The sequence below is a fragment of the Anoplophora glabripennis genome, unplaced genomic scaffold (assembly GCF_000390285.2).
Source record: "Anoplophora glabripennis isolate ALB-LARVAE unplaced genomic scaffold, Agla_2.0 scaffold247, whole genome shotgun sequence".
Taxonomy (NCBI): Eukaryota; Metazoa; Arthropoda; class Insecta; order Coleoptera; family Cerambycidae; genus Anoplophora; species Anoplophora glabripennis.
Genome location: NW_019416598.1, coordinates 637,973 through 658,244, shown reverse-complemented (window position 1 = coordinate 658,244; position 20,272 = coordinate 637,973). Strand labels below are relative to the sequence as shown.

Sequence of the window (20,272 nt, the reverse complement as noted above, 5' to 3'; positions counted from 1 at the left end):
AAGAAAAGTTCGCTAGAGTTACATTTTTTATTTTAATTTTTCAGTTACTAATGTTGACATTATTTATTTTATTATGTTTTAGCTATATTGTAAACGTTAGTTTAATCGTTAATTGAATAGCGAGACATAATCACAGGTAAGTAGTAAAATTTTTAGAAAATATCTAAAACATTTTAATAAAAAAAAATAATTTTCTGTGCCTTACAATGGAACCATTCATTACTTGCTCGATAAATAAGACAACAAAGAAACCTGATAATGAAAATGCATTCGCAATGTTTGCTCAACTGCAGATAGAGAAAAAAGAGTTGCAAAAGCCACATTAATGTTTTGAAGTCGTTGGTAATAATCGATAAGCCCAACTATATAAAGGTGATTCTTTCAATTTAGTTTCCACCGTGCAAGAAAATTCGTAATAAGTTGTAAAGGATTTAGCTATTGATTTTAACATTTTTTAACATAGAAAGTTAATTGTTTCATCCTTTACGTAAGTAATTTTTGTTGCTTTAGAATGAAATTCTGGGTATTTTTATTTCTTGTAATTGTTACGGTCCACGCCAACTCTGAAGAAGATGAATGGACCAAATTCAAGGTAACTTTCCTAAAAAAAAATATTATTATTATTATTATTATTATTATTATTATTATTATTATTATTAGGTACTGTTTTTTTTTCTGTAAGGTAAATCATAGGAAACTGTACAGAAGCTCGTCGGAAGAAAACGTGCGGGAAAAAATCTTCAAAAGCAACTTGCGCAAAATCAACGGCCACAACAAAAGGTATCAAAGGGGCGAAATTTCATATGAACTGGGCATCAACCACTTCGCTGACATGACCAAGGACGAATTCACGAACATGCTGAACTTGCAGAAGAAACTTAGACCGTACATACTAAGAGAAAACTTTTACCCCGCGGTGGAATCGCCAGAACAGCTTCCAGCGGTACTGAACTGGACTGAAAAAGGAGCCGTTACCGAAGTTAAGGATCAAAGGATATGCGGGTCCTGTTGGAGCTTCAGCACGGTAAGTGACTTACTGCAGACAAAAAATAAGTGTTAATATACGAAATTGATATAGACGGGCGCCATCGAAGGCCAGCTGTTCCTCAAAACCGGGAATCTAACCCCTCTCAGCGAACAGAACCTGGTGGACTGCGTCACAGACTGCTTTGGCTGTATGGGAGGACTCATGGACAAAGCTTTGGACCACGTAAGTCGGTATGGCATTATGGCAGAAAAAGAGTATCCTTACGAAGGGCGCGATGGACGTTGTCGGTTCGATAGTTCGAAAAGTATTACTAGAATTCAGTCAATTTGGTTTATTCCATCGAACGATGAATACGCCTTACAAACAGCTGTGGCCGAAGTGGGTCCGATATGTGTGGCTATAGACGCAACGGACCTACAATTTTACAGTGGAGGTAAGTAAAGGAAATTACAAAATACTAATAGATGGACTAAAAATGAAAGTAAAACTTAAATTAATATTGTTCTGCTTCAGAGAAATATATTTTCTAGAATAATTGAAGGGATGATCAAGAAATTCTGTAAAAAATATTTTTTTATTCATAATTTTGATCAATATTGAAAATATTTGCATAAATGTTTCACAATTTCGAATACGTTTTTACTTTAAACAAAAGATGTCGCCTCTGTTGGTGATACGCAAATGTTTACGAATGCAGTGTTGTCAGCGCCAGTACAAAAGTATAGATACGTTCCTCAGTGTTACCATTTCTGCATAGCATAAGTACTTTTCACCTTTGACAGCGAAGCGGACCTTCTACTGTCCAATTAATTCAGTGTTCACTGTTCAGTGAGTTTCTATCTTTACTCATAGATGATGATCAATTATCACAATATGATCTCAATCTCAATTTTGTGATTAAATTTTCCCGGTCCTAGATCATAATCGCAAGTTTTTTCTCGAATTATTTTTCCTGGTCTATTTGATTTAGGAAAAAAAATCTGTTTTCGTGACTTTTTCTTCAAATTAGTACAATTTTCATCATTTTATTAACTCTTACTGACAACGCTGAACAAATCAGCACAAAGTTGCAATTTATATGCTGTGGTTTAAGTTAAAAATAACGTGATACTATCACAATATTTTATTCAATCACTAATACTTATGTAAGTTATTGTTTAAAAATACATAATTTTGTTTTTTGTAATTTATCTTACTAATTTTTATGGACAACCTTCTACTTATTATTGCCTCTTGCAATAACTCATTAGATAACTCATTTTCTTCTAGGAGTATACCAAAACGACTTTTCTTGTGGTAACAGTATATGGAACTTAAATCATGGAGTTCTAGTGGTGGGTTATGGCACAATTAATGGATCAGACTACTGGCTAGTGAAAAATTCTTGGGGAAAGTCTTGGGGAGTTCAAGGGTACATTCTGATGGCACGAAACAAAAACAACCAATGTGGAATCGCAACAGACGCCTTGTTTCCACAGTTGTAAAACTTTAGGTACAAAAATTGTGAACTGTTTGAAAACAAAATAATATTATATATTAGGCTAATAATATTTATATAATTGTTTGTTTTATAAATTAATTTGTAAAAAAAAATATGTTTGCTCTCTATTTTAATTAGGGCAAGAGACAAAAAAATATATATTTTTAACTACTTGATCAGAAAATTAATATTAAACTCATAGAAAAGCAGTGGTGTGTTCATTTATTTTCTATAAAATATCCATTTCAAGATGCCCTACATCAAATTAAATTTACTTTTTACCAAAAATATCATCCAAATCGGCCAAGTAATTTTTGATATAAACTGAGCAAATAAATTTAAGTAGAAAAATTTCCAAATTTTTGGAAGGCTGTAACTTCCTGAATAATGGTCAAATAGAGAAAAAAAAAAAGTTTCCTGAAGCTTGAAGATTAGTTTTGAAATATTGATGAAACATTTTTTTTGAACATCTCTTGGTGCAATCAAAAGAAATACTTAATGCAAGGCAAAAATTTTACATTTTAATGGCTTAATGAATGCCTGGGTCATTTATCCTGATTGAACAGCTTCAATTTGTTTTTTTTTTATTTTTTGAAATGGAAATCAATCGTTTAGGTTTATTGCTCCTTAAACATCAATTAATGAAGATACAAATTTGTTTCGTTATTTTTCTTACAATATTGCTTTAAATACTCATTAAATATCGAAACAAAAATCAAAATTTTGACAAATTCAATTTAGAAAAAAAATTAATTTTTTTAAATTTTTTTACAGTAGGTATCTCTTTTTACAATTTCAAAAAAGGACCTTTGAAGAGGATTGATACAAATTTCTAAAACCCATCTTTCGTTCGCTGTACGATCATTAATTCATAAGATATCGCTGATCAAAAATAAAAATGACTTCACTAGCCAATATCTCAATGAGAAATAAGATTAAGCCAGAAAAAATTTTTAGTTACTTCTTAATACTTACTTTTGTATTCACAAATACCAATATAAAATATTTGCATTCACATTTGTATATCCAGAACAACTTTAATTTTAATATCACTTAGAATTACTAGAAAATGTTTGTAAAAAAAAAATTTTTAATTATTACTTACTTCCTTATTTATTACACTTTTATATCATATTTTAGTTTTTCATAATCTTCATTTAAAAATCAAATAGACTAAAATAAGTTTAAAAATCAGAAATTTATAATTTTAAATTTTAATACACAGAAAGGTTGTCTGTATATAGAATAATTCTTTAATAAATATAATTACACACTTTTCTTTAAAGGAATATCCCAAAAACTAAAACTGCGATTAACAATCAAATTTGTGTGTATATTTTCTAACTAAAATTAACTACAACGTAAATCTTGTTTAGATAAATTTAAAATTACGATCTTTGTACGCTACTTCACCTCTTCTTATTCTATCTTCTTCATCCATCCTTGTTTTCTTAACTAAATATCCAAATCCAACCATGGGGATAACCATAAATAATAGACCATAAAGAACATTTTTACCAGAAGGCTTGAAATATTCAAATCCGCTAACTTTCATCGCTGTGTACCTCTGCATGGCAGGATCAAACTAAAAAAGGAAATATGGTAAATATCCATATACATTACTAATTGATTATTATTTTAGAATGTTTCCAGAAAACTGGAATAAAACTAATAAAAAGAAATAAGAAAAATAGGTGAAAATCGATTTTGATTTTTGACAAACAAATAACTTTGAGGTTAGATTTTGATGACATAACAACTGACATCTAGACATCCAAGGTGTCTTGATTACTTACCACTGTCCCACCTTCGCCTGAGGCATGTTGAAATGGGTCTGTCTTTAACTTAAGGAACTGTTCTCGCAAAGTAGCTCTTCTTTTCGCTTTTTCTTCAATAATCTTCCGGGATTCGTTGTCAATATCAAATTGTTGAGACATTTTTTTTTAGTGCACTGCACTTACAGTGTACCACTTCACACCAAATAAGTCCAGTCTAGTGTGCCTGCCGGTAAGAGTTGACTATTGGCCAACCTGTTTAGTGTAAAATTTTAATTCATATCTTTATTAAGAAATTTGTATAAAAAAGATATACTTTATTATGTATTTCTGCATAATTGATAATTTTTTATATCTTTTAGAATTGCAAAATTTTATACGGGAATCCTAGATTAGAGAAATATAATATAACTGAAATGCAAAATAAATATGGAACGTAGGTGGAAACTAAATTCGGTTGTATCACAAGACATCATGAATTCAGGACCGGATTTGTATTTCAAATAGTGAAATACATAAGTTATTTAAATTTTTATAAAATAAAATGGGTTAATAATTCCATCTTTCTTAAATTTTAAAACTTTTCAGTATTATTTCATATGCAGTGTGTCCGTAATTGCATATAATTTTGGCACATATTTCTTGGCATACTATTTTTTCCCAGATTTACTAAACTTTAAAATATTAATTTTTTTATAAAAAGAAACATCTTTTTTATTTAAATTTAAAAATGTTCATGTACTTTGTTACGCGTTTAATAGGGGAAAATATTTTTATTATACAATTAGGCAATAATTTAAAAGAATTGTGGAAGAAATAATGTACAAATTATAAAGTTCTGGTCTTAAATGTAAGAAAAAAATATCTTACCAAGACATAAAATAAAATTTTACCCAAGTCTCTCAGGTTTACACACTGTTAAATGATATTATATCTGGATCAAAGTTGTCATTTTGTATTATAAAAGAAAAGTATATCTACGTAAATTTTTATTTGTTTATCTTTAGGCATTTGTAAATTTTCAAAAAAAAATCAGGAAATTTTCGGCGCCGTGTTTATAAGAGCTTTTCTATTAGTACATAAATTTATTATTAATGTATTTTATAAATACATATATATTTTTTATACCTTTTGCGAGAAATAAATAAAAAATACTTTTCATGAGCTAAAAATTGACATTAACAAAAAATTCTTTTGTGTACAAACCCTTTAATTTAATATAAGTAACATCTTTTGGCTACTTCGTCTCTGTGGAACATATTTTAGTTTTATTGAATGGAGTTACGACATACGATCAGAATGCCGTCGTCTCCTTTGAAAGACATGGAAGTAAAAAAGATAGAAATGTTTCTAAACAGATAAATGGAAGTTGCCACCACCCAATTTGATTTGTTTTTTGTTGTGGTCGGTTGTTGGTTGTTGTTTGTTGATCAAAAAGGGAAAAGAGGTGAAAGAGTGTTTTTAAATATAGAGGCGTAATTAACTTCGTTGCACTGATTTGATTTGTTTATTTTTGTAATCTCGAATGAGGACGCAAGGGGAAAACCATAATTATCACAATATTAACTAATTTATTTTAATCCTCTTTTGGCCATTGGTGAAATCGGTCCAACAAAGGAAAGAACGTGAGTAGCAATTTTTTTTGTTAAATGTGACGCAATTTATTATATTATTGCACTGACAAAAATTGTTTGAATATTTCTTTGTTGAGAGTATTTTACACAATTGCCCAGACTATAATTTGTTCAAAACTTCATTACAATTTCATTGTTTTTTTTTTTATTTAATGCGTAGTATATTTTTTCAGGATGAAGTTACTTATTCTTTTTGCCACAATAGTCATAGGCACCCAGGCCATTTCATTTTTCGACCTGGTTCAAGAACAATGGACATCATTCAAGGTAAGAGCTCTATCTTATTCATTGTCATGTCCTTCAGGTATAAATTGGGGAAGGAATCAATATTTACCCCAGAAAATTCAATCCTGAATATCAAATAAACTTTAAATTTGTCTAGAAAACGACTGGCTAGATTAAATGTTTTGTTTGTACCTATTTGAAAATTTGATTTAAAATACATCATCTGCAGTTCTAGGAATATGATATCATCACACCGTTGGGTATTGTACATAAAAGTGGAATATTACATTGCAGTAAAAATGTTGAAAAACAATTCACCGTAACATGAGCATCATCATCATCATAACTTATGACTTTCCAACAAACAGAAATATTACACCAAAGTGACTATACCCACTTTTTGCATTCCTTGGCACATAGACCAAACAGGAAGTAGATTAACAATTAATTATTATGTTTGGACTAAATTTTATTTCCGAGTCACAGATTATTTTAAATGAATATTTTTATTAAAATATTTCCAAAAGCTTTTTTTTTAACAAAAGAATAGTTCATATTTTTTAGACTAATATATTATTGTTATTTTCTAAATAATATTTGTATTCAGGGTTTTTACAGACATTCAAAGTGTTTACCATATTAATATATTTTGCTGAGCGAACGTTAAATATCCTGATATGCGCATTATTTTGACCCCTAGGGTTATCACATGTCACAAGTTTTTGTCACATGAGTACGATTATCAGTTTGTATCATTTACTCAATTTTAGTAACCTGTGACATGAAAATTCATATTTTGCTTTCTCGTTTAATTTTATTAATTTTGAAAATAGTACGTAATTAAATATTTGTAAATGCTTTATCAATTTGAGAAATTTTTCTTCGCTAAAGTTGTTTTTGTAAGGGGCAATGGATTTCGTCAAAATGAATATTTTTAACCAGTTTTGTTATTCTAAATACTTACTTTTACTTGTTTACAAAAATATTAAATACATTTTTCACAGTAATACATTTCTAGACACTTTAAACAATTTTTGCGTAATAAAGTTTTTTATTTCCATTCAAATAATGCTAACCAGTAGCCCCGAATTAAAAAAATATCAAAGCAATATTTGCAAATGTTTTAAGAAATAATTCCAAAAAAATTATGTTACCTTAAAAATTGAGAAGTTTTGGACAAAATTATAAAACAAAAATTATTGCTTTTATGTGTTAAATATGTGCTTAAAATTTTGGATCTCATTTCTGGTTTTTGGGACACTGTATATTTGTGATGAAATAAATAAATAATTATGCATTGGTCATCTGTGGCATTGTGGTCATCTTAGACCACAACTTGATGTATTTAAAAAGAAAAATAACGGATATTTCCAGCTTCTGAATAGAAAAAAATGTTTTTATTGAAATTCATACAAAACCACCTTTGAAAACCTCGTAATTCTCATTGAGTTGTTTTTAAAGGAATAAATAAACTGTTTCTAGTAAATCGTGGGTGTTGTTTCTGGGTTATTAATTAATTATGATTTAATGCATGATTTTTCTACTAAAGCTACAAAAACTTGAATAAAAAGTATTACTTTTTGATTAAAACATGTATAAAACTGCAATAAATACAATAAGTTACGAAGTTTTCAGTCTGCAGATATTGTAGTTTGCCTTATGATGTTTTCATACTAATTGAAAGATGAGCTAAAATTGTAAAATTATTTGTGAGATTCTCAAAGTAAATACGAGGTACAACAAAAGAACTAGAAGACAGCAGACTAAAAATGTCATCTTTGAAAACAAATGAACTTACGAGGCGTCTAAAGTAGGGTTTCAATATAAAAATTTATAGGAATTAAATAAGTTATTGGAAAGGTACGATATTGAATGTACAGTCATCGATATTTTGACTATAGGTTGGGTTGTCAGTTATTAAAAATAAAAATGAGAAAATACACAAGTTGTAACATTTTTCTTAATTTTTTAATAATGTATTCATATCAACATTGTGTTAAAAAAGTATGAGACAATTGTACAATTCTTAAACAGAACACCAGGTGTATTTTCAAATTTTGTTAGACTGCTTTCTCAGGATCATGGGTACCTATTTAAAAAAATTACATTATTATTCCTTACTAGACAGTCTAAATAGTCATTGTCTGAGACATATCTACTTTAATACTGACTATATAGATTAATTCATTGTGTATAAAAGTTTTGGTTGGTATAATGTTAATTTTTGATAAGTATGAAACATTGTACTTTGTTTGCTGGATACAAGGAATCCTTTATCACTTTGCCTTGTCAGCAGACATACTAATTTGGTATTTTAACAATTTTATCATCCATATGGAAATTTGTATGGAATATTATTCACTTTGACTTACTTACCTACTAGTTAGCGCAGGACTATCAGCTCTATTGAATCGCCTGAAAGAAAAAGAAAAATTTACAGTCTTTTACGAATTACAAATTTTTCAAATGATGTTATTGTTCTACACCATTTAAAAAGATGATGGTGTTCTTTTTATTTTATAAAATAACCATTATAGTTTGGTTTCACATTATTTCGTAGTATAATAATAGTCATTTTCTTCTGTAAATATATTAAATATTATTTCAAATTCTGTGATGAAATTACGTTTTAGATTGCAAATAAATATCATCCAAGTAAATTGTTTGTTTTCACAAATATTTATCTGAGAGTATTACTTTTAATATATTTATTAACTTTTTTGAAGCAGTCATAACATTGTAAAATACCATGAATTAAAAAGGACAAGATAACATCTGGTACGTTGCTTTTGAAAATAAATTACAATTTGTAGCGATTTTGATGAATCTGTTTTGCCTAGTTATTAAAATTCTCTTACCATTTATTTCACATTGGCTTCATCTGTTATAAATCGTTTAATTTCAACTGTAAATAAATTTTATTCAGATAACTCACAAGAAACAATACGAGAGCGAAATCGAGGAACGCTTCCGCATGAAAATATTCATGGAAAATGCCCATAAGGTAGCCAAACACAACAAACTCTACGCCCTGGGTCACGTTAGCTACAAATTGGGCATTAACAAGTATGCCGACATGCTACACCACGAATTCATACACACGCTCAACGGTTTCAATAAAACCAAAAAGTTACTGGGTGGCACGAAATTGGAGCAAGCTGTCACTTTCATTCCCGCCGCAAATGTCAAATTGCCCGATGATGTAGATTGGAGGACAAAGGGAGCCGTCACGGCAATTAAGGATCAGGGTCATTGCGGGTCGTGCTGGAGCTTCAGTGCCGTAAGTAGATTTTTTTTGGCATTCAGTGTACTTTTTAACATGGAAAATAACTATTCTATGCAATTTTTTTAGTTGGATAAATCTGGGTCTGTATTTTAACTATTTGAGTATATCTCGAAAACGAAGCAAAATTTGTGGGTTTTGCATAGAAAAAATTTTGTAGACAATGAGATTTTCTATCGAAATAGCTTATTTAAAAAAATTTTAAAATTTACTTACTGCAAAATATATTAAAAACAATTAATTGAACAAAAAACAATTTTTTTTTTTTTACTTTTATGCAAATAACTTTTTTCTGAGCAGAAATAGGCATTGTTTCATCGAAAAAAAATGATATAAAATTTCCTCCAAAACAAGGTTGTAAAATATTTTTGAATGAAAATGGACTGATATTTGGCCGCTCAAACTTGGTCAATTTTTCGATTTTTTTATTTTTTTTACTTTTTTAATATAATAATTTAGTAAAAACTTGAGAATTTAAGTACAATAAAGTTTATTAATAATGTATATACAGTGTGTCCACGGATGGAGTTGACAAGAGGAGAAACTTTTTGTTTTTGACTTTATCGAAAAATGTCGCTCTTTATAAAAAGTTCTGCCCCTCGAAAAAATGAGACTGTCATACAAACATCTTAGATTAGATATACAGGGTGCTCATAAATTAAAAAAACACAAAAATACATGAGAGAAGTACCATTATTTATTATTTTACACAACATTTTTATAAAACAAATTGTTTATAACCTCAAATAATGTTCTAATACAAATTTTAAAATAAAAACTTCAATTTTGTCTTGTATTAAGACATTATTTGAGGTTACAAACACATTTGTTCTATAAAAATGTTGTGTAAAATAATAAATAATGGTACTTCTCTCTTGAGTATTTTTGTGTTTTTTTTTTTAATTTATGAGCACCCTGTATATCTAATCTAAGATGTTTGTACGGCAGTCTCATTTTTTCGAGGGGCAGAACTTTTTATAAAGAGTGACATTTTTCGATAAAGTCAAAAACAAGAGTTTCTCCTCTTGTCAACTCCATCCGTGGACACACCGTATATACATTATTAATAAACTTTATTGTACTTAAATTCTCAAGTTTTTACTAAATTGTTTTATTAAAAAACTGAAAAAAAAAATCTTATTTTTTGCCTTCTTTAAAATTGTTTATTAACGATTTTTTTGCATAAAATTTTCCTTTTACATTTTTTAAACAAGCCATTTCGATGAGAAATTCAATTTTCTACAAAATTTTTCCTATGAACTTTACCAAAATTTTGCTTCGCTTTGTTTTCGTGCTAAATTTAAAAAACTGCAAAAGTGCTTTTTCACATCTATCTTCAATTTCAACCTTCTAATTTAATAACACCCCGTGGTTTTTTCATTTTTAATTACCCTTCCAGTAAGTCATGATGAAAATCCTTGAATGTCTTTACTTCCTTCCTTTTTTGCAAAAAAATGAGAATTAAAACGTATAAGGGTAAACGCGACGAAAATAAAAAAATTGGCTAAGTTTGAGCAGCCATATATTAGTCAATTTTCATCAAAAAATACTCTACAACCTCTTGTTTTGAAGGAAATTTTATCTACTTTTTTTTCTAAGAAGCAATGCCTATACCCATCTTTACTCAAAAAAAAACTAGAGACAAGTTAAAAAATCAGAAAATCGAATTTTTTTGCTTTTTTTCAAATGAACGATTTTTTTTGCATAAAATTTTCCTTTTAAATTTAGCACTGCGCTTTTTTCATTCTAAATAACGATTTGAACGATTCACAATAAAAACCCATCAACGTTGTAGTTCCATACCATATGACATAATCAATAGCCTATTATTTCACCAAATTTTTTTAATTCGTAATTCCTTACCATTACGTTGTGTTAATTTACTGAGTGACAACTTGTTAAAAACCTTAAAAAATTTTTAGACCGGATCGTTGGAAGGTCAGCATTTCCGAAAAACAAACAAACTAGTGTCCCTGTCCGAACAGAACCTAGTCGATTGCTCGGGCCGTTACGGAAACAACGGTTGCAACGGCGGTCTGATGGACAACGCCTTCAGATACATCAAGGACAATGGCGGTATCGACACCGAGGCCGCCTATCCCTACAAGGCGGAAGACGAGAAATGCCACTACACGCCGAAAAGCAAGGGAGCCACCGATCGCGGTTTCGTCGATATCCAGTCGGGAAGCGAGGAACAACTTCAAGCTGCCGTCGCCACTGTCGGGCCCGTCTCTGTAGCCATCGATGCCAGCCACGAGACGTTCCAGTTGTACTCTGAAGGTGAGCAATGCATTTGATTAATGTACGATGGTTTGTCGGGTCGTTATGCCCTGGCGTACCTGGTCGTTGTCAGAATATTGCACTTCGATAGCTTTGGTTGTTCTTGGGCTAAGCTCTGTGGGGGTGAAACAGTGCATTCAGTACAGGTCGCTCTATGTCATTTTTGGCTGTTTAAACATTTGTTAGGATTAGAAAGTTTGCTGAATCTCGTCTTAATTATTTCGATTAATATTTGTCACTCGTTCCAGGCGTGTACTACGATCCGGAGTGCAGCCCCGAAGAATTGGATCACGGAGTGCTCGTGGTTGGGTATGGAACCGACGAGAAGGGCGGTGACTATTGGTTGGTTAAGAATTCGTGGGGCACCAGCTGGGGACAGGAGGGTTACATTAAAATGGCCAGAAATAAGGATAACGCTTGCGGGATAGCCACGCAGGCGAGCTACCCTCTCGTTTAACGTAAGATATTAATTGTATACAAAACGGCAGTCTATATGGGTTGCCGTCGACTCACGATTATAAATAATTTTGTATGTAAACTCTCTCTACTCCTTAGGTCTATGAAAAAAATTAGTGATTCTCTTTTTATATTATAGGCTGTGTAAATGTTTAATTTGTAGATTGTTATGGATATCAATAAAGATTTAAGAATTGTTGGTTGCATTATTTTTTCTACGTAAATAAAATTAGTAGCAGCTATACATGGTGTTACAAAAAGGTAGGTCCAGCCGTTAATCCAAGGATTCTTTGGACGTTGACAATGATCATCTTATCAGCTGATGCGTGTCAGTGCTTGTCATAGGTGTACAAGTATACAAGAAAGACTTGCTATTTTTTAATTTTTTACATTCCCCACAAAATATTAAGATTTTTATAAACAATTTTGTTGTCATTTTAAGATATTCAGTTGAAACTTTGCAGAACATTGTACGATATTAGCACAATTTTTTTGTAATTTTTGTTGAAATCATTGAAGCATGAAAAGAGAAAAAAGAGATAAGTAGCTGTTTATTCCTTGATTTGTTTCAGTCACAGGTACACAAAAAAGTAGACCTACAACCTCCTTTTCCCCACACGAGCTTCAATTTTTTTATTTTATACCAAAATTTCAGTTGAATTTTAAAAATCTGAGATTTACACAGCTCCACAAAAAAATCGAAAAAATTACTTCTGAGGCCTGACTATGTCTACCATATGGTTTGGGGTCGCCGATTCCGGGTTCATATAATGCCATCAAATCAGGATTTTTCATAACCTCAAATAATAGGCACAAAAACCCAATAAATCCTCTATTCTTGACTGAGTTTTGAGGTTATGAGACTATGGGTTTAAGGCTCAAGAAGCACATACGGCTCGAACATACTGTGTTTCAGGGCTTAAACGCGCATAAGTCTCTTTCTTACCGGCGTATGAGGTTTCGATATTACAGGATTAAGTTGACACAACGAATAGAGGATTTATTGGGTTTTTGGGCCTATTTTTTGAGGTTACGGAATATCCTGATGAAAATTCAGCAACCTCGAAAACATATGGTAGACATGGACCTCAGAAGTAATTTTTTCGATTTTTTTTGTGCTGTTATTAACAAAAACAACTTTTTTTGCCCTACCATAATAGTATAAGCAACAAACAACAAAAATGCTTCTTTCTGAGTCGCCCTCTCTTGGATCAAACGATGTCGACTGCGCTGTCCCCTAGCCGTAGACGGACAAACTTATAGATATAAGCCGATAGCACAAAACATCGTACAATCCGTAGCTTAAAGAATCTATGGTACGGACCACAAAACAATAGATACAGACTTTACGAAATAATATAAAAAAATATACTAAATATGTAAATTTAGGCCAAAAAAGAAGAAGAAGAAGATGAAAATCTAGTGATTTTAATCAATGGTTATATATATAAATAAACCAGGATTAAAAAAAGTTTCAACTCAACTTGCAACCTCAGACTCAGAGTAATGCAACTGTTCCCTCCAAATGTCCAAATTGCACAAGATGACAGAACAAGAGTGAACCTTAAACTGATTTTATATGATTTAAAAAATAATTATGAAACAAACACGTGACTCAAAATTAGAAGAAAGTAGTGCTAGTGATAATGTAAATTTCTTAAATCCAAATGACACTTCTCATAAGAATGAGTCAACTGCTGGATCAGTTCAAATAAAAAATCCAAGAAAGTTTCTCCCAAGCCACAAGAATTTCAAATCTCCGCAGAGCAATACTCTAACAACCTGGCTCAAAACAGAATCAGCTAGTTCTAGTAGTGATATACAATCAAACCAAAGTTCTAAACCGAAGGATCAGGGAAATTTATCCAGGACATATAACGTTAAAAAGGATTCCAGTAATGAAAATGAGGACGAAAGACAGTCTTCTAGTCTCAATGGTAACATAATAGAAAAGGGGAAACATGCTGTGAAAAAAAATAAGAAAAAAGAATCTCAACGCGATCGCTCAAAAGGTTTGCTCATTAAAAAGCAGTTTTCAGAGAATATAAGCAATAATAGAGAGTTGAAGGAAAAAAGGAGTAAGTCTGAAGTTAAAAATAAATCATGTGCCTTAAAAGAACTGGATATTGCAGACGCTGATATGCTAAGAAAGAAAAATGTTGCAAGAAAAAAATTTAGAAATATTGTTACATCGCCCATATTGTTTACAAATTCAGTTGATGAAAAACTGAATAAACCCCAAACTAATACAAAAATGAATTCTAGTAAACAGCACTCTAGTAGCAGTTGCTCAAGTTCCAGAAAAGAAAACACAAAAGAAAATGTCATTACACCAACAAAACTAAACAAAAGTCCAGAAACTTTAAGAAGATCACCAAGGAGTATAAAGTCTGCAAAATACACCTTAGTCATTCCTGCAGCAAGAAAACTCTTTGAAAACGATGGGACCAAAACTGTACTTATGAAAAATACAGAAAAAAACAACTTTGGAACAGAAAAGGTTCAATACAGTTTAAGGTTTAATAAATCCAATAAAACCACAGAATCTTCAAAATTTAGTCAAAAAAATGGTACTGAAGATTCTGTAAAAACTAACAGTTCTACCTCAAAAACCAGCCACAGATCGAAACAGACTCAGAAAGATAAGATAGCTGTTACACCAACAAAACAAAAGGAAAATTCAGTGGATTTGAAGTCGGCGAAAAGTATGAAGTCATCAAAAGGTTGTCGTAGCCCTTCAGTTCCGAAAAAAACCTCTGACATGTGTCCACAAAGTAGTAGTAAGCAACTCACTTGGCTTACTAAAGACACAACAAAGGAAAATAATTCTGGTAGGTCAAAAAGAACATGTAAATCTAGTACGAAATATAACAAATTGGATGTGAAAATAAATTCCAAACTGTCAAAGAAACAAAATAGTGAAACTTCAAAAAATAATGCATCAGAGAAGAAAACGGCCATGAGAACATTGGATAAATATGTAAATAAAACCTCTAAAGACTCCAATAAAAGAAAATTTTCCAGAAGCGAGTCAAACGAGAGTTGTGAATTTCCTTCCTTCGTAAAGAATAACAAAAAATTAAAAACGGGCAAGGTCAGTGACTCGTTTCAAAAGTATGGAGTAGCCGTGCCATCCGTGGAAGAAATACTTAAAGAACAGCAGGATTTGGCGCTTTACAAAACCCAAATTGAATCCTTCAAAGATATAGACGACAAGTTCTTTGAACTACCATTTTCTGTTAAAGACCTGAAGAATACTCAAGTGATCAACGAAAACATATTAGGCTGTAAACATTTATCAAACAGTGACATTGAAAAGGCTTTCCAAACAAATTTCGATTACGTTTCGGCTATTTTTCATGGGAAGAAGTACAGCGAGAGGCACGAGAGGTTTTTCGAAGCTAACGTGAGAAGTTACATGTTCACCGACAAAGATTTATCGTACAATACCAGCACGATTGTCTTTAATTTTGAACAGAAAGAACTTATGATATCACTGTTAAAAGAGAACTTTGATCCTGACGACAAGATGACTTTGTACTTCTTTCAGGTACTTCTGCCGGAACTGTGCCTAAAAATATTCATGGATACGCATAACATGACGTACGATGAAGCTGTTAAATATTTGGATACTAGACCTGTAGTAGACTAACAATAAGTGTATTTAATGTCCTGTTTGTTACATTCTGAAAACGTGTGTGATATATTCTTGAAATGTAACCGGTTTGTTGTAACTTTACTTGAATAGTACCTGAAGTGTGTTTGTATTTATCTGTAATGAGCAAAAAAGTGTATTTATAACTTTTTGTATATTTTTATGTGTTAGACGTAAGGCGAAATATTTCATAAAGTAGGTAGTTTAAAAGTTATTTATTTAAACTTGTTAAATATATTAAACATAAACATTTCATGTTTAATAAAAAAATTGTTTAATTTACACAAAATTGCCGCCGTCACCTAGAAACAGGGCCGGATTAACCTATGGTAAGGCCCGGGACTACAAGCTCTTTAAAATAAAATGATATTAAATTTCAAAACCTTTTGATTCTTAACAAAAAAAAAAGTCCGGCAGCAACTTGTCGATATAAAATTTCAAAACCTAAACACTGGTTTCATTCTAAAAGAAATTAAAATTCATTTTGCGAGACCATGTGTTTTTCTGAATGCACTTGCATTTTGAACCAATTTTTCCAAACATCCTGTATATTAGATTTTTCTTTGTAATTCAAACTAGATCACATCAAACAGAGTAGGGATTTTTTGGAAACTATGATCCGGGATCAGATGGATCGCTAACAGTTGTTTTCCAATTTCAAGTCTTCGATATTGTGGGTTCTTCTAGGTCAGCGGCCAATATTGCTGTGTGGAAAAGTTTTATTCAAAACTTGAACAAATTATTCTTCATGCAACCACATACCTAGATATATACATGCAACAGAGATCTCTAAAAAGATTTTTAAACATGATAAACTTATTTTCACGAGACACGAAAAAAAATATTCGTTTTTTTTTGGGTCACCCTACTATGTATGTACGTTTTCAGCTACGAAATTTGAATAATTCCAAATATTTCGAATTTTCACCCCCAAGAACGGCAGTGACAACATTTTTAAAATTATGGCGATGTTTCGCATGGTACTAGCTATGTTCTGTACCCTGTACATATTTATAGTTTCGCGCAACTCACTCGGTTTCAAAAATACAAAACCTGTGTATGTTTTCAGCCACGAAATTTGAATATTTCAAATTTTCACCACCAAGAACGGCGGTGACAACATTTTTAACATTATGGCGATGTTTCGTACTGTATTATCCTGTGTAAATTTTGTTCGTGCAACTCTCGGTTTCGACAATGCCTATGTATTAGGTCTATTATATATTTTGTGTGTATTAGGGTGGCCCAAAAAAAAACGAATATTTATATAAATATTTGATACTCACCGTGCGGTAGTAAATTTTGCCTCGAGAAATTTTCAGTGTATCGTGATTTGTTTGTATTCTTTTCATCAAATTCAATTAAAAAAATTATAATTTCGTTGATATTTATTTTTGGAGGTCGTTCGAAAACATTTGAGGTACAGTACTTTTAAAGTTAAAATAATTGTGGGTGACCCTTCAGTTAATTTAAAATATCGATTTGAAATTTTCAGAATAGAGTTTTTTTTCAACTTACAAAATGTCAAAATAACGAGAAAAAAAATTAAAAGAAAAATTCAATTTTTGACGATTTTGGAAATTTTTTGAAATGTTGAGCGACATCTAAAAAAATATTTTTTTCCTGATTTTTTGAGGGGGCTCTTAAAACATGAACTAACATATTTTCACAAGGAACACGAAAAATATATATTCAATTTTCTTGGGCGACCCTACTATGATGTTTTCAACCACGAAAATTAAATAATTTCAAATCCTGGACTATTTAAACAATATTGATGACCAGTTTTCAACTTTTTAAAGTATTTTTAATTGCCTATTATCTTAGATATAAAAAAATATTTTTACATTTTAATTGGTACATAAGGACATTTTTGATAATCCATGATTGTAATGTCGTTTATCTAAAGGTGGGATAAAACCCGAAACGATCGTAATAATAATAGTAACAAAGAAAAAAAAAGTTTTTATAAACAAATTATTTTGCTTGTGATCAGTTTTCCACGCGTCAATATACAAAACAGAATCTCAATTTCGGTTTTCGATTTGCCAAGATCGTTATAGTTAAAGGGAATTTTTTAAGATTTTTCCGAGACCTCCAATTTTTCTAAACAAATACATGAAAAGTCCATGAAAATTATATGAAAATTCATATACTCCAAACGCACTCCCAACACACTGAACAGGCCAGTATATTGCGTTTATGTATATGCAACCAGGTATATAAGATTGAGTATTGCATACAGGTATAGTTTTTAACAGAGCTACGCATACCGTTAAAAATTTAAATTTACGCCGGTTAATTACTTTGAATCTACTAATCCAACGTTCCATGCCAAACTGTTTAATAATAATTAAAATAGGTCTACTTAAATCGGGAAACAGCAAGCAATATATTTATTAGTAACAATATCTGCTTGATAATGTTCGTTGCACCATTTACATTGACTTTTATCGCTTAATTATATTATAAATTAGTTACTGTGAGGTCACTCAGCCACCTGGGACCATACTCGTTCCCAATTAAATCACATAAATATTATGTTACATTAGAAAAATAGTTTATTCATTAATTTTAACATTTTTTTCCAGTTTTTCAGTCGCATACTTTTGTGCTGATTAACAACAAAATTTGAATTGCTTAGGAATACTTATAGATATAATTACATTGCATTTAATTACTTTAATTGGTTCATTGTTTAGAGAATCAAAAGTAACTTATTCTATCCCCTCTTACTCGAAACCTCGGTTTTGATACAGTAGTAGTAGATATATAATTAACAATTCCGCGGCAACAAACAGTTTTACACGAATTTCACTCAAACATCGATCGAATAACTAAGTATTGATGCGTGAATAGTGTTTCATTTCTATAAGACGATATGGCATATAAGGTGAATATGAAAATCAATATGTATTTTACTTTAATTACAGGTGTTGTTGATAGGTACACGCCACTATTTATAAGCGATCATTTTAAGAACTTTGACCTTAAACTTGTTTTAGTCCTTCTCAGAATATTCGAATCTTAATTCCGAGTCAGGATTTTAGAAGTAAAATTCGATATCTATAGATTTTATGCATATGCTGAAATAAAATGATAATTTCCAAGGAAATGTGGTACAGAGCGTTCACAATCTAGATAAAAAAAATTAAATTGGTTGTACTAGTTTTTTTTCCTAATTTCATAGCTCGAAAGGAAATTCAGAAAAAGATTTGCACACATTCCAGTGATAAAAATGCCAGTAAACCGGGTGCAAAGAATGAATAAGGTTTTCATGCGCGAAAAACATATTTCCTTCATCTAAGAGGGTCGAAATAATCCAGAGAAATTGTTCCTGATTTTTCTGGTTTAAACTTTTTATTAACAAAAATTTTTGATTTACGTAATAAAATATGAAAGTACATATTAAAGAATGTATTTCTATGCATTGAGAATGCTGGTGGCGCCAGGTTTTTTAATTTTTACAGTTTTGTAGCAAATAGCGAAAAATAGTATAATTATAAACAGGTTGTTCATTTAAATAAGAATCAGAGGAATTTGATTTGCATATGGGGTTTCCCCTAGAAGAAGCGAGCTTACAGCTTTGAAATGCAACCATTTAAAACGATATTTTTTGTTTATTTTACCGCACAATTTAATAATTTGAATACAAATTTTAAATTCGTGTATTTAAATGAATAATCACGTAAAAAACAGTTACTTCAGAGAGATATAATTTTTAGTTTTTATTTTGGTAAATTATTATTTATTACTACCTATTTCCAGGCATTGTCGTTGTTGTTGAGCAGTTAGGAGTCTTGTCTGTGAGGTAAAATATCTTCTTTCGAGAACTGTCATCAAAAGTCGACATTTTCGTTAAATTTTCAGTTGATAAAGTGTATCTTTTTTGTTACCTGGCTGCAAACTACTTTTATGTTCTAGAACGAAAAAGACTTCTAGAACATAAAAATACAAATATAAAAATAATCTGTTTTTTTAAATTTATTTATGATTTTATTAATTACAATTTATTATAAAGCAGTAACTATTATAAACACGACGATTACAATTTAGTTTGCACCAGATGTAAATTGAAAGTGCCGATATTGTAGTGAGTTAAATTTATAGTGCTAAGTACCATTTCGCGTTCTAAATACAAAAATAACTGTACACCAGGAAAATTAGCGAAAATAAGAGAAACTCGAAAAAAGTCCTATACGCGAGATTATTGTAAAATTGTCTAAAGGAACATAATACAAGACATCTCTCATCTCGTGAGTCAAAAACTTTTATTAGCTAACTTTACTATTTAAACAAATAAGTGAGGAAAACAGTTTTTTCACTTTGCAGGGAAAACCATCAATTTTAGCGAAAAGTGACTCTCAGACAGCTTGTAGGGAGTAAAATTATCTACAAAATGAGACTTGTTAAATTAAAATCGGTTAATAAACAAAAAAGTTATTGCAAAAAAACAAGAAAAGTGCCCATTTTTTAGATAATTTTACTCTATCGCA

At 30.7% G+C, this 20,272-nt stretch overlaps 4 protein-coding genes across 6 annotated transcripts in view; 3 read left to right on the top strand and 1 right to left on the bottom strand.

Moving 5' to 3' along the window:
- Positions 1-88: 88 nt before the first annotated feature.
- Positions 89-2,560, top strand: LOC108915527 (cathepsin L1-like). The gene is made up of 5 exons (XM_023455044.1): positions 89-136; positions 511-592; positions 683-1,024; positions 1,079-1,421; positions 2,258-2,560. Exons 2-5 carry the CDS (start codon positions 512-514, stop codon positions 2,470-2,472), a joined length of 981 nt encoding a protein of 326 aa, XP_023310812.1. The 5' UTR covers positions 89-136; position 511; the 3' UTR covers positions 2,473-2,560.
- A 1,220-nt stretch (positions 2,561-3,780) lies between these two features.
- LOC108915526 lies at positions 3,781-4,468 on the bottom strand. The gene is made up of 2 exons (XM_018721584.2): positions 4,265-4,468; positions 3,781-4,053 (listed from the first exon to the last, which is right to left on the bottom strand). The coding sequence occupies exons 1-2, from the start codon at positions 4,403-4,405 to the stop codon at positions 3,841-3,843; spliced, it is 354 nt and encodes a 117-aa protein (XP_018577100.1). The 5' UTR covers positions 4,406-4,468; the 3' UTR covers positions 3,781-3,840.
- Positions 4,469-5,632: 1,164 nt separating this feature from the next.
- LOC108915525 (cathepsin L) lies at positions 5,633-12,317 on the top strand. Of its 2 annotated transcripts, none has more exons than XM_018721582.2 (5): positions 5,633-5,868; positions 6,051-6,144; positions 9,029-9,382; positions 11,308-11,665; positions 11,914-12,317. In XM_018721582.2, the coding sequence occupies exons 2-5, from the start codon at positions 6,052-6,054 to the stop codon at positions 12,120-12,122; spliced, it is 1,014 nt and encodes a 337-aa protein (XP_018577098.1). In that variant the 5' UTR covers positions 5,633-5,868; position 6,051; the 3' UTR covers positions 12,123-12,317. The 2 variants fall into 2 exon arrangements, with proteins under 2 accessions (XP_018577098.1, XP_018577099.1); XM_018721583.2 differs by having other exon boundaries at positions 5,645-5,690.
- Positions 12,318-18,562: 6,245 nt separating this feature from the next.
- The window catches only part of LOC108915521 (angiotensin-converting enzyme-like), a 14,691-nt gene continuing 12,981 nt past the window's right edge, over positions 18,563-20,272 (top strand). Inside the window, exon 1 of one of the 2 annotated variants that reach the window (XM_018721576.2) lies at positions 18,563-18,669. In XM_018721576.2, the coding sequence (XP_018577092.1) occupies positions 18,658-18,669 (12 nt within the window). In that variant the 5' untranslated portion in view covers positions 18,563-18,657. The remainder of the gene's footprint in view (positions 18,670-20,272) is intronic. The other variant, XM_018721577.2, reaches the window with a different exon arrangement.

Bases quoted from the DNA above. Each gene is read 5' to 3' on its own strand.
- LOC108915527 (XM_023455044.1), top strand. From the start codon at position 512: ATGAAATTCTGGGTATTTTTATTTCTTGTAATTGTTACGGTCCACGCC. The intron at 1,025-1,078 runs GTAAGTGACTTA...AAATTGATATAG, and splicing joins CCTGTTGGAGCTTCAGCACG to ACGGGCGCCATCGAAGGCCA. The intron at 1,422-2,257 runs GTAAGTAAAGGA...ATTTTCTTCTAG, and splicing joins CCTACAATTTTACAGTGGAG to GAGTATACCAAAACGACTTT.
- LOC108915526 (XM_018721584.2), bottom strand. From the start codon at position 4,405: ATGTCTCAACAATTTGATATTGACAACGAATCCCGGAAGATTATTGAA. The intron at 4,054-4,264 runs GTAAGTAATCAA...TTCCTTTTTTAG, and splicing joins CAGGCGAAGGTGGGACAGTG to TTTGATCCTGCCATGCAGAG.
- LOC108915525 (XM_018721582.2), top strand. From the start codon at position 6,052: ATGAAGTTACTTATTCTTTTTGCCACAATAGTCATAGGCACCCAGGCC. The intron at 9,383-11,307 runs GTAAGTAGATTT...AAAAATTTTTAG, and splicing joins CGTGCTGGAGCTTCAGTGCC to ACCGGATCGTTGGAAGGTCA. The intron at 11,666-11,913 runs GTGAGCAATGCA...CACTCGTTCCAG, and splicing joins GTTCCAGTTGTACTCTGAAG to GCGTGTACTACGATCCGGAG.